This window comes from Acanthochromis polyacanthus, chromosome 1 (assembly GCF_021347895.1).
Source record: "Acanthochromis polyacanthus isolate Apoly-LR-REF ecotype Palm Island chromosome 1, KAUST_Apoly_ChrSc, whole genome shotgun sequence".
In the NCBI taxonomy this organism is placed as follows: Eukaryota; Metazoa; Chordata; class Actinopteri; family Pomacentridae; genus Acanthochromis; species Acanthochromis polyacanthus.
Genome location: NC_067113.1, coordinates 35,965,114 through 35,977,934, shown reverse-complemented (window position 1 = coordinate 35,977,934; position 12,821 = coordinate 35,965,114). Strand labels below are relative to the sequence as shown.

At 42.3% G+C, this 12,821-nt stretch overlaps 1 protein-coding gene across 1 annotated transcript in view; it reads left to right on the top strand.

Annotated features, from left to right (window-relative positions):
- Positions 1–12,821, top strand: part of scfd1 (sec1 family domain containing 1) — a 34,776-nt gene that overhangs the window by 9,112 nt on the left and 12,843 nt on the right. The window contains exons 11-16 of the mRNA XM_022211958.2: positions 776–915; positions 1,931–2,021; positions 3,233–3,306; positions 4,252–4,333; positions 5,400–5,496; positions 5,625–5,695. Coding sequence (XP_022067650.1) covers positions 776–915; positions 1,931–2,021; positions 3,233–3,306; positions 4,252–4,333; positions 5,400–5,496; positions 5,625–5,695 — 555 coding nt within the window. The remainder of the gene's footprint in view (positions 1–775; positions 916–1,930; positions 2,022–3,232; positions 3,307–4,251; positions 4,334–5,399; positions 5,497–5,624; positions 5,696–12,821) is intronic.

Here is a 12,821-nt window from a genome sequence, read left to right as displayed (position 1 = left end):
TCATAAACTGTTGAAAAAGACCTAAAATTGTCTGAGATAATCTGAAATCTGACCTGAATTTATTAAAAAATGGTTGGAAATGACCAAAATGGAAGCTTCCAACAAAGGCAGACTTTTACAGGAATCATTTCAGGCGTTGATCTTCTCTTAGACTCCAGAATCCTCCTCTGACGTGCAGATGTGCAGAATGAGGCCTCTTAATTCAGAAGGTTTATTCTGTAGCTCCAATTTGTGTCTGTGGTTTCAGGAATCGGTGAGAAATAACCATCAGTAACATGAACTGGGTCAGAGAGACTAAATTTCTCTGCTCCAGAGTCCAGAAAACGACTGGTTGGTTTGTTTTGGAAGCAGGTGAGATGATTTTAGGGTCCGACTGTGATCTGGTTTCTGCTGAGACCCGGTTCTACCAACCCTGATCCAGATGGCTGCAGACTCTGGGCTGTAAACATGTCTTCCACCCAGCAGGAGAAGCATCCCAATGCTAAATCTGCCCTCCGTCACCATGGCAACCTCAGTGTTGGGGTTCTGGGGTGTCATTATGGTGACGCTCTGCTGGTGCTGGATCAGGTTTTATGGTCAGAGTTTCACTTTGAGCATCTCTGATGACGTCTTTTGGTTTTGCTCCACTTCTTCTAAAGACTTAAATCCTTTTCGGGTCACTTGACACCAGAAAAACGGTTTATATTGGAAAATAATTACATCAGTCGTGGTTGTTGAGACGAGCTGCTGCACCTGGACAGCAGATGAACCAGATCTGGGTTTGTGTGTCCACCAGGACTTCCATCTGAACAGGGTGATGATGGAGGAGGGCGTGGGGGCGGAGCCATCGCCGGCGGGCGCCAGACCAAAGAAGAAGAGCAGGAAGACCTACGACCTGACGGCTGCTGACAAGTTCTGGCAGAAACACAAGGGCAGGTGGGTTTTGGAACTGTTTATACCAATAATTACATTTATACGGTGCAGATTTACCGCTTTCCTTTGTCTAATTTGATTGTAAATGGAATGTCTTTGGGTTTTGAGCACATACAGCTTTAGGAAACTATTTTTTGCAATCAATCAATTTTTTAAGTGGATAAATTAATGAGAATACTGAGTGACAGAAGGTTTAACTAGAAACAAGACCGCAGTCCTCCTCCAAGGCTGCTCATTCCCCGATATGTCAGAAATGCCGCATTTGTTTATTATTGATGATCAGAAATCACTGCAACATAGAATATGTCCTTTTAATATAGATGTACCCACTAACACAGTGACCTTTCTGAGCACAGGTGTGTGTTCTGCATGTGTACGTTATGTATGGATGTCGAATCACATGACCTAAGTATGTAGCCAACGATGGGACTCAGAAACCCCCCCACAGTTTAATCAGTTGTTCCTTGGATCATTTCTGATGGATCAGTCCTGATAAGTCCTCAGAGGTGGATTTGTAGTAGGATCACAATCAGCTGATGTAGTGTTCACTGGTTGTCATGGTTACAGTGACGCCGTGCCGCTATCTGGTAATGATACGGAAATCTTAAACTAATCTCCACATTTGTTCTAGAAATTTGTCCAGAACTTGCTCAGAAAATCCTCTTTTGCTGTTCACAATCTGTCCAAAATGAGTCAGACATCTAGGATGGTTTAGAAAGGTTCCAAAAATAATTTGACCTCATAAAATAAATACGTTCTCTAAATGTTGTCAAAATGTGTCCAAAATGGCCCAAAGTATGTGCAGTATTACTAGAAAGGACTAAAATTTGTCCAGAACTTGCTCAAAAATCCTTCTTAACTGTTCAAAATCTGTCCAAGATGAGATAATTGTCTGGGATGGCTGAGAAGGGTTCAAAAATTACTAAAAATGGGTCCAAAATTACTTTAAAATGACCTGGAAGCTGTTTTACTGCTTAGAAGTTGAGTACGAAGTGTTCCGATTGGTTGTTTGTTCCAGTCCGTTCCCAGAGGTGGCCGAGTCGGTTCAGGAGGAGCTGGATACGTACCGAGCTCAGGAGGACGAAGTCAAACGCCTGAAGAGCATCATGGTGAGACACTAACGCACTGTATGGTACTGATTAAATATGGTCAGCTGGTGGTTTTCAATTTAGAAACTAAAACTTTCTGCTGACTGTTTGAGGTCTTGTCGGAGTCAACAGGTTACAAAGATCATTACGGCAAATTCAAGTCATCGAGGGGGTACAAGGTGTTCCTGAGGTTGTGTCAAAGTCTTTAAATTTATACTGAAGCTTTCAAATTTATCTAATGCTTCAAGATCTTCTTCTGCTCCTTAAGATCACGCCCAACCGAAGTGTGTCGAAAACAGTGTCCAAAGTTTCAAGTTCATATCTTTGAATTCATCAAAGCATTTCCTGAATCCTCAGCGTGACCTAATTGAATGCTTCCAGAACTTCTCCACTTCCCTATGATTTTGTTCAAGTGTCAAAGATAATATCCAAGTTTTCAAGGTAGTATGTAAGGAGTTAGGAGGGTTTTTTTGGAATCCCTCAGATAATATCCAAAAAGTCTTGATATTGTAGGATTTAAGAGCTTCTCTGAATCCCTGAGATGCGCAGTCCATCGCCTAGTCACATTCACTTCTCAGGGAAGACAGGGAAAGAAAGGTTCCAAGTCCCACAAATCACATCAGAGTCCCTGAAGTATTGTTGATGTCATGTACCTAAGATATTGCTCAAGTCTCCAAGATAATACCTAAGGTTTCAAAATGTGTCCAATGCTTCCAGACTTTTTTGAGTCCCTCAGATAATATCTAAGTCAAGAACTTCCTATTCCCAATGGTCTTGTCCAAGTCTCAAAGATAACGCTCAAGTCTTCAAGGTGATATCGTAGGATTCAAGAACTTCCATTTCCTGAATATCTTGTCCAAGTCTTGAAGATAATATTTAAGTACTTCACGGTAATATCCCTGGGTTAAAGACATTGTTCAAGTCCATGAGATCTTGTCCAAATCTTAAAGGTAATGTCTGAGTCTTATGGGTTTTGTCTGTATCACCATGTCCAAACAGTCCTGTCCAAAGTCCCCACTACAAACATTCACCACCAAGTTTATCTTGTCCAAACCATTAGTTGGCCTTCAAGAACTTTTTATTTACAATGAAGTGAATGACAATGAGATCTCTTTATCTTATCTTTATCTTTATCTTTATCCAACAAGGCAATAAAGATGATTCAGTCCATGGAGTTTATATGTCAGATGATTTAGATGTTGATTGGTGTCATGTCTACCGTGTTTCTGCAGGGTTTGGAAGGAGAAGATGAAGGAGCCATCAGCATGTTGTCAGACAACACAGCAAAACTCACCTCTGCCATGAGGTACTGAACACAGTGGAAGATCTGTATGATAATAAACCAACATCATCATAATTAGAGAAGCACAAAGTCTTTCATAGCAGACATTCTGGAGAAACATTTAGAGAAAATCAGTGTTCAGTTGTCACAAGTGAATACTGAGAGATGCACACAAAACAAAGAAAACTAGAAAATACTTTAATATACGAGGATAGAATTTAAGTTAAAGGAGGTAATTAAAAACAATAAAAAACATCATGAGCTTTGTTAAAATGGCCAAGTCTGTTCCTGTACATTACTGGATATTTTCATCAGGAAACACACATTTCTTCATGTATCTGGGTAGAAATAAGACATGTCTGCGTTTATAGAAGGGTTTAAAATGTCACTCTGGTTCCTGTTTGTCTCAGTTTTGTAACAGACAAACATTTAATTCACATTATTTATATCAGTCACTGCTCAGCTTGTTCTCACTGTCATTGAATTTCAGTGGATTAAAGAAGGTTAAATACCAGAAAAAGAGAACACAGAGTTTTTAGCTTCACCCCCTTCAGTGACTGTTTCTCGGGAACTTCTGAAGATTGTATTTCTGTGAACTGGAGGACAGCTGAGCTCTGAGCCAGGGCACATCTGATTGTATTTTTGGTTTCCATCTCGGGGGTTTCCACCATTAAGATGCTGTTGTGTTTTTTATCTGTAACCAGGAAACTCTTCTCAACTCTAACTTCCCAAACAACCTGTTGTCTAGAATCCTGTTTAAAATGGGAACTGCAGGGATGTTGTTTTTGGCTGTAGGCAGCAGTGATTGAGGAGGTTTCTCTCTCTGTGACAGACTTCTAGTTGTATGATTTCCACAGATTAAGACACTTGATGCTCCAGTAAAAGGTGCTGAAATGTTGGGTTGATGTGAGAAGCAGACTGAAGACGTTTCTGCTGATTGGTTTTTACATTTTTCTGTGTTTACTGCAGCTCCCTGCCGGAGCTGCTGGAGAAGAAAAGGCTGATCGACCTGCACACCAACGTCGCCACCGCAGTGCTCGACCACATCAAGGTACGCAGCACTTACCTGGTTACCTGGTTACCTGAGGATGACACCTGGTTAAACTGAGGCTGAACTTTAAACCTGCTGCAGACCTATTGATCTTTAACCTGCCACTGATCCCATTTATCAGACATTTTACTAAACCGACAGCAAACTTAGCCTCAACTCAAGAACTTAAAAGACTTGGTTTAACTGAGGTTTGACTTAAACCTGCCACAGACCTGGTTTAACTCAGGTTTCTTTAAAGCTACTGCAGACCTAGTTCAACTTTGGTTTATTCTGCCACAGTTCTTATATAACTAAGATTTAACTTAAACCTGCCATAAACCTGGTTTAACTTCCCGTTTAGCTTAAGCAAGTTGCAAACCTGGTTTAATTCAGGTTTAAGCTAAACCTGTTGCACACCTTGTTTTTATGAGGTTCAGCTTCAATCTGACACAGACCTGGTTAGCTGAAGTTTAGTGTAAACAAGCCACATACCTAGTTTAACTGCGGTTCAACTTAAACCTACAGCTAACCTGGTTAAACTCAGGTTTAAGTTAGACCTGTTGCAGACCTTGTTTGCCTGAGGTTTAACTTAAATTTGCTGAAGACCTGATTTAACTCAAGTTAACCTGCTGCAGACCTAGTCTGACTTAGGTTAAATTTATACCTACAGGGTCGGCATGGCTCAGTGGGTAGAGTGGCCGTCTTGTAACTGGAAGGTTGCCGGTTCGATCCTCGGCCCGTTGTGTTCATGTCGAGGTGTCCCTGAGCAAGACACCTAACCCCTAATTGCTCCTGATGGGTTGTGGTTCGCACCTTGCATGGCAGCTTCCACCATCAGTGTGTGAATGTGTGTTTGAATAGGTAAATGTGACATATCATCATGTAAAGCGCTTTGGATAAAAGCGCTATATAAATACAACCATTTACCATTTACAGAAAATCTGGTTTATCTGAGCTTTAACCTAAACCTGCCACAGACCCAGTTTAGCTCAGGTTACCTTAAATCACCACAGACCTGGATAATCTGAGGTTTACCATGGGAACAAAGTGGCTGTTTGTAGTAACTTGATGCTGTTTGTGTCCTCAGAGTCGAAAACTGGACGTTTACTTTGAGTATGAAGAGAAACTGATGAGCAAGTCGACTTTAGACAAATCTCTGCTGGACATCATCAGCGACCCTGATGGTACAAACACACACTTATACACTTCACAGGCATCAAAAAGGAGTTTAGATGGTTGTTTCACGTATTACCACACACTGATGATTCACCTGACAGCAAACCTGACTAAACGGTGTGTTTGTGTTTGTCAGCTGGGACACCTGAAGATAAAATGAGACTCTTCCTGATCTTCTACATCACTGCTCAGCTGGCTCCTTCAGAGGTAGCACACTCACAGAAACAAATACAAGGTGATATCGTAGGATTCAAGATCTTCTCAGGTTTCCTACAATATTGTCCAAGTCTCAAAGACAGGGCGGAAATCTTGAAGGATTGAAGGCGGAAATATTGTAGGATTCAAGAACTTCCGCTTCACTAAGATCTTGTCCAAGTCTCAAAGATAATGACAAATTCTTCAAGGTGATATCGTAGGACTCAAGATCTTTCAATTCTCTAAGATCTTGTCCAAATGTAGAAGATCATGTCCAAGTACTTCATAGTGATATCCTTGGATTAAAGACATTGTATGATTCCCTGAGAGATTCGTACAATGTCTTTAAACTTGGCCAAGATCTTACTGACTCATACAAAGAGATCTTAAGATCACGTCCAAGTCTTCAAGACAATATTTAAGTACTTCTCAGTGATATCCTTGGATTGAAGACATTGCACAAGTCCATGAGATCTTGTCCAAGTCCTGAAAGCAATGTCAGAGTCTTGTAGGTCTTGTCTTTATCAGCGTGTCCCAATAATCCTGTCCAAAATCCCCACTGCAGACATTCACCATCGAGTTCCTCTTGTTCAAACCATTAGATAACCTTCAAGAACGTCTTTTAAAATTTAAGGCCATAAAATATCTTTGAAGCCTTAATTTGTGACGACAAAAGATGAAAAAAATCCAGATAATACCTCTAGACACATAAAACACTCTGAGCTGCAGCATATCTGAATATAAAATCTGTCATTTTTGATGTAGTGCTTCATAATGGAACACAGACTAATGCATCAAACATTTATTTAAATGACTGCATGAGTTATTTTACATAGAAATATGGAATGACATTGGAAAAATATCTATTATCACAGAAAGTCCTGTCACCAGACTGAATGTGCATTCCTTCTACTATGGGACGTGTTTTAGATGTTATTTTTTGAGGCCTTAAAAGGTTTCAGAAGTGTAAAAATAAATGTTTTTTACATTTACATCAATACAATAGTCTTTAATTGGATCATCATTTTGTTTCTCTGCAGTCCTTTCTTTCACTTTACCTTCATTTTCTGCAGCTGAATTAGACCTTAGAGGTAATACAGTGCTCCCTACTCCTAAAAACTGAAGGCCACATTTAATAAACAAAATGTTAAAACATTTATTATACTTTTTTCTGAACTTTAAAGGAGCTTTTGAGGATTTCCGCAGAAAATGTGTTTCACAACAGAGAATCATCAAAATTTAGTTGAAATATTGTTAAAATCACTTCTTACAGTGGAACAGTTTCTATGCGGTGATCAACACTTTTTACTAATCTTGTTGCTTTAACTGTCGGTTTATAAATATGGGCTTTGGAGATGAAGTTCATGTATTTTACTGGAACTCATAAAGTTTCCTCACATCTGAGACTGGATGTTCCAGCAGGGAAAGAATAGATTTTTGGATTAACACTTCAGCACAACCTCTTCTCACAAATATCTGACCATCTTGAAGCTGAGAACTGGTTCCCATGAGTGTCGTGCTTTATGTCACCATCGTTCAGTGAAGGAGCTGCCTAATGGTTCTGTGCAGTCCTGACAATGCGTCCTTTGTCAGCGCACCAAGTGCAACTAATCATATCTGTGAATTAATGCTCAATCTTGCCGCCAAAATCCAAATATTTTCCGTGTTTGATGGTGTGTGTTTTCACTTCGAGTCCACTGTAGTGTGTCTTTGCCTTCACCTAAAACTCGCCAAAACCTGAGCGTTTCCAAACCGCTGCTGTGATGGATGTCGATGGCCCGTCATCGTCTGAAGCAAACTCAGACCGCCAGATCTCCAAACCTCCTCTGCACCGTCTGAACTGGAGCTCCGACGTCTCGCTGTTCTCGCTTTAAAGCTGCTGATGTGTTGGACTGACGGTCGGAGTTCACCTCAGTCGGTTCCTGAATGATGTGAAAATAGTTTTAGACAAGCAAGAAGTTCTCACAGTCCTGTAGCTGAACATTCAAACCTCCTGAGGGAAACTGAGAAAATAACCTTCAAACTTTGTTGAGAAGCACTTTAGGTCAGCGTCTAATGTTTTCAATGGGCTGTATGATAGCAGTGACTTGATTTGTGGATTAAACTGAACTTTTCTCAAGTCTTTAGAAGCTAATTTGCTTCTCACATGGTTGTTTTTCGTGATCCTGTTCCAACAAACATTTGATTGTCTGCTGGCCAATAGTTTTAGTACTTCTAGAGACTTTCTTCTGACTGAAAAAGTAGTTTTAGTTAAATCTCGTTCCTTGGCTCCTTTAACTTGAGAAAACAAACCTGCCTTTTAAATAGCATAAGGTGTTACCAATAATGATCAATAGTAATGCAATTATAGTATATAAACCAATGCATTTTTAAACTAAGATAAGATAAATCTTTATTGTCATTGCACAGTCATACTTTTGTACAATGAAATTTTTGCCTTGTCCACATCGGTTGTAATAACAAGGACATGGAATTGTCAAAGATAAGTATATCCAGTTAACTTAACATATTACATATGCAATTGTCTAAAAAATGAACATTATAAACCATTATGAAAGTATCTAAAATGCAGTTATCAACAAATAAACATTATAAATATCAAACTGCAGTTATCAAAAAAGGAATAAAGATCCTGTTCATAGTATAAAGACATTATATACATCGATCAAAATAATCTGCAGACTAAAGTGAGCAGTAAAGTTTTCACATTCATGCATTAATTTTTCCTTGTGTTTGCAGCAAAATGCTTGACAGTGGACCACAGCAGCATGAGAGTTTAGCAACTCCAACATGGACAGTTTTCATTCATCACCAATGTTCCAGACAGAAATGACCTTAAATCTTAAAGCTGTTAGTTGGTTTCACTTTGTTTCAGTCTGCAGTCATGAACCTGTAAAGGCAGAGTTATGAGCAGAATGTGTTTTTAAGAAGATGTTCAGTATTTTCTGGGATTATTCACAGCTGTATGAGGTGACTTAGCGGTGAAACAGGGATGTGAGGGTTTGTGGTTCAGTTTTAGTCCCTGTGTGCTTCAGTTGTGTCAAAATAGAGGATGATGGAGGACAACTGTCACTCTGGGGATCTTTAACTGTCTGTGAATTCTTCTGCGGTTTCGGCATTCACTTCAAAGAACACAACAGGAACATTCGGGGAACTGAAAGACCTGAGGGGAATTGAAATTAAAACCATAGAGGACTGAATAGTAAATCCCATCAGAGCTGATCAGGACTTTGGTTGCTTGAGAGCGAGTTTGTTCACATTACTGTGGTTTTGTTTTGTTGCAAGAATTCACATTCCACATGGAGTTACTTTGGTCCTGAGACTAGTGAGGAAGCCACCAAGACACCTATGACTCCTCTGAAGGAGTTCCAGCTCCAGCAGCTGAGATGTTAGAGACTGTTCATCTAGCAACTGTTGTCTGTTCTTTACCAGTCAAAGCTTCATGGAGACAAAGAGAAAGACTCTGTTCATAAAAAGCTCCAATTAAATCTGGATTAGAGTTCACCAGAAGACATGTGGAGACTCTGAAGACACCTGGAAGAAGGTTCTTTGGTGTGAGGAGACTAGAATGAAGTTTGTAGGCCATTAGACTACATGATATGTTTGATGGACACCAAACACTGAACGTGATCACAAACACACCATTCCAACTGTGAAGCACGGTGATGGCAGCATCATGATGTGTAGCACGGTGATGGCAGCATCATGATGTGAAGCACGATGGAGGCAGCATCATGATGTGAAGCACGATGGAGGCAGCATCATGATGTGAAGCACGGTGGTGGCAGCATCATGATGTGAAGCACGATGGAGGCAGCATCATGATGTGAAGCACGGTGGTGGCAGCATCATGATGTGAAGCACGGTGGAGGCAGCATCATGATGTGAAGCATGGTGGTGGCAGCGTCATGATGTGAAGCATGGTGGTGGCAGCATCATGATGTGAAGCACGGTGGAGGCAGCATCATGATGTGAAGCATGGTGGAGGCAGCATCATGATGTGAAGCACGATGGAGGCAGCATCATGATGTGAAGCACGGTGGTGGCAGCGTCATGATGTGAAGCACGGTGGTGGCAGCATCATGATGTGAAGCACGATGGAGGCAGCATCATGATGTGAAGCACGATGGAGGCAGCATCATGATGTGAAGCACGGTGGTGGCAGCATCATGATGTGAAGCACGATGGAGGCAGCATCATGATGTGAAGCACGGTGGTGGCAGCGTCATGATGTGAAGCACGGTGATGGCAGCATCATGATGTGAAGCACGGTGGTGGCAGCATCATGATGTGAAGCACGGTGGTGGCAGCGTCATGATGTGAAGCACGATGGAGGCAGCATCATGATGTGAAGCACGGTGGTGGCAGCGTCATGATGTGAAGCACGGTGATGGCAGCATCATGATGTGAAGCACGGTGGTGGCAGCATCATGATGTGAAGCACGGTGGAGGCAGCATCATGATGTGAAGCACGATGGAGGCAGCGTCATGATGTGAAGCATGGTGGTGGCAGCGTCATGATGTGAAGCACGGTGGTGGCAGCGTCATGATGTGAAGCACGGTGGTGGCAGCGTCATGATGTGAAGCACGGTGATGGCAGCATCATGATGTGAAGCACGATGGAGGCAGCATCATGATGTGAAGCACGGTGGTGGCAGCGTCATGATGTGAAGCACGGTGGTGGCAGCATCATGATGTGAAGCACGATGGAGGCAGCATCATGATGTGAAGCACGATGGAGGCAGCATCATGATGTGAAGCACGGTGGTGGCAGCATCATGATGTGAAGCACGATGGAGGCAGCATCATGATGTGAAGCACGGTGGTGGCAGCGTCATGATGTGAAGCACGGTGGTGGCAGCGTCATGATGTGAAGCACGGTGGAGGCAGCGTCATGATGTGAAGCACGGTGGAGGCAGCGTCATGATGAAGCACGGTCGTGGCAGCGTCATGATGAAGCACGGTGATGGCAGCATCATGATGTGAAGCACGGTGGTGGCAGCGTCATGATGTGAAGCACGGTGGTGGCAGCGTCATGATGTGAAGCACGGTGATGGCAGCATCATGATGTGAAGCACGATGGAGGCAGCATCATGATGTGAAGCACGGTGGTGGCAGCGTCATGATGTGAAGCACGGTGGTGGCAGCGTCATGATGTGAAGCACGGTGGAGGCAGCGTCATGATGTGAAGCACGGTGGAGGCAGCGTCATGATGAAGCACGGTGGAGGCAGCGTCATGATGTGAAGCACGGTGGTGGCAGCATCATGATGTGAAGCACGGTGATGGTAGCATCATGATGTGAAGCATGGTGGAGGCAGCATCATGATGTGAAGCACGGTGGTGGCAGCATCATGATGTTCCTCAGCAGCAGGTCCTGGAAGGCTGGTAAAGATAGAGGGTAAATTAAATCCTGGAGGACAACCTGATGCAGTCTGAAGAGATCTGAGACATGGAGAAGATCAGTTTTCCATCCAGACGATGAGTGGAAGCAAACAGACAAGATCCTCAGAGATGATTTGAAGACAACAAGATGGAAGTTCTGGAGGAGTCAGAGTCCAGACCTCAGTCCAGCTGAGAATTGGAGTTTGGACCTGAAAAGTTCTGTTCGCTCAGGATCCTGTGGAACCTGAGAGCGTTTATAAAGAAGAAGCATCCAGATGTTCAGACTGATGGTGACCAACAAGATCCATGATGGGCCTGAAGGTTCATCTAAGGGTGTGGATTCTTATGTTGTCACTTATTTTACAGACACTACTTTGTAGAAATCTGTTCTCACTTTGACATGAAAGAATCTTTATAGTAAATTCTTGTTTTCTTACTTCACCTTTAACTATAAACCACTGGTGTCTTCTTAAAATTTTACTCTGAAGTCGAACCTCCAGCATCTTCCTGACGACCTGCAGCATCAGGATGAACTTCCTGTTGAAATCTGGATCGGATTCAACCCAACTAAAGTTCGTTGGAAGTCTCTGATGACAGTCCTCCAGATCTTCCAATCGTCGCCGCCAGTTTTCATCTAGACTCTCAAACTGAAGCAGCACAGAGGAACACTTACATCACCAGCTGTGGACTGGCAGCAGCAGAAATGGTTTCTACAGATGGTTTACAGTCCCACTCACCCCGGTGTTCTGCATGTTGATCAATAACCTCTTTACAAGAAGCATCTTCTTGGCTCCTTTATGTCCATAATGTCATTATGAGAGTGAACAAAGGTCCTCTCAGAAACAGAGACCTGCTCAGAGTCACTGTCAGAGGAACAGCTGGATCAGGTTTGGTTTGGCTCTCAACTCTCATCCTTCATGAACTGACAGTGACTCTGACGGTTATTAGTTTCCTCAGAGCTGGAGCAGGTCATTCTTTTTCTTCGTTCACACCTCCAAACAGAAACTACCCTCCTTCCAATTGCCGACACCTACCTGAACTCTGCTCCAATCAGACCTGAAAACCCCTGCAGAACTTCTTCTCCCCCTGAAGTTTCCACAGACCTTCGGAACTGTGGGTTGGTTGGATCGGTCCGGACCTCCAGCTGCTGAGAGTTCTGCAGAAGTCATTACAACCATCCATCTCCATTATTCAGGCAGAGCTCATTCAGCATCGGGACAGAACCGTCATAGATGTTAATCAATAAGGCTGAGGAACGTCTCCAAGGAAAACTAGCCGGGTCATGTGTTCCGCTGATGTCAGTGTTGGGCCTGAAGTTTGACTGAATATTAAATTATGGCAGATCTGTGCTTCATAAGACAGAAAGTCTCTGGTTTTCTGTGCTTCGGGGTAATTTCTGCCCATTCGGTTAAAGCAGTCAATCGATCCTGAACATCTTAAATTTTTCTGTGCAGATTTAGGTCGAAAATGTACGAAATTTAACCATAAAATCAGAATATTTCATCAACATTGCTTTATTCTACATGTATCAGTTTCTGTTTCTCCTTTGCTGGCTTATTTGCAGAATGACAGAAAGCAGAAAAACTAATTAATTCTTTGATCATTTCTTTTACAAAACTGGAAACAAGCATCCACATCTGTGGACCCTTGGAAACATGTCGGTTCCTGTTTTTCCCCAGTTTTGTAAAAGAAGTAATCAAAGAAAAAACACTGGAAAAATGCTGTCTCCACTGGAAATTTACTGAAACCTTGACA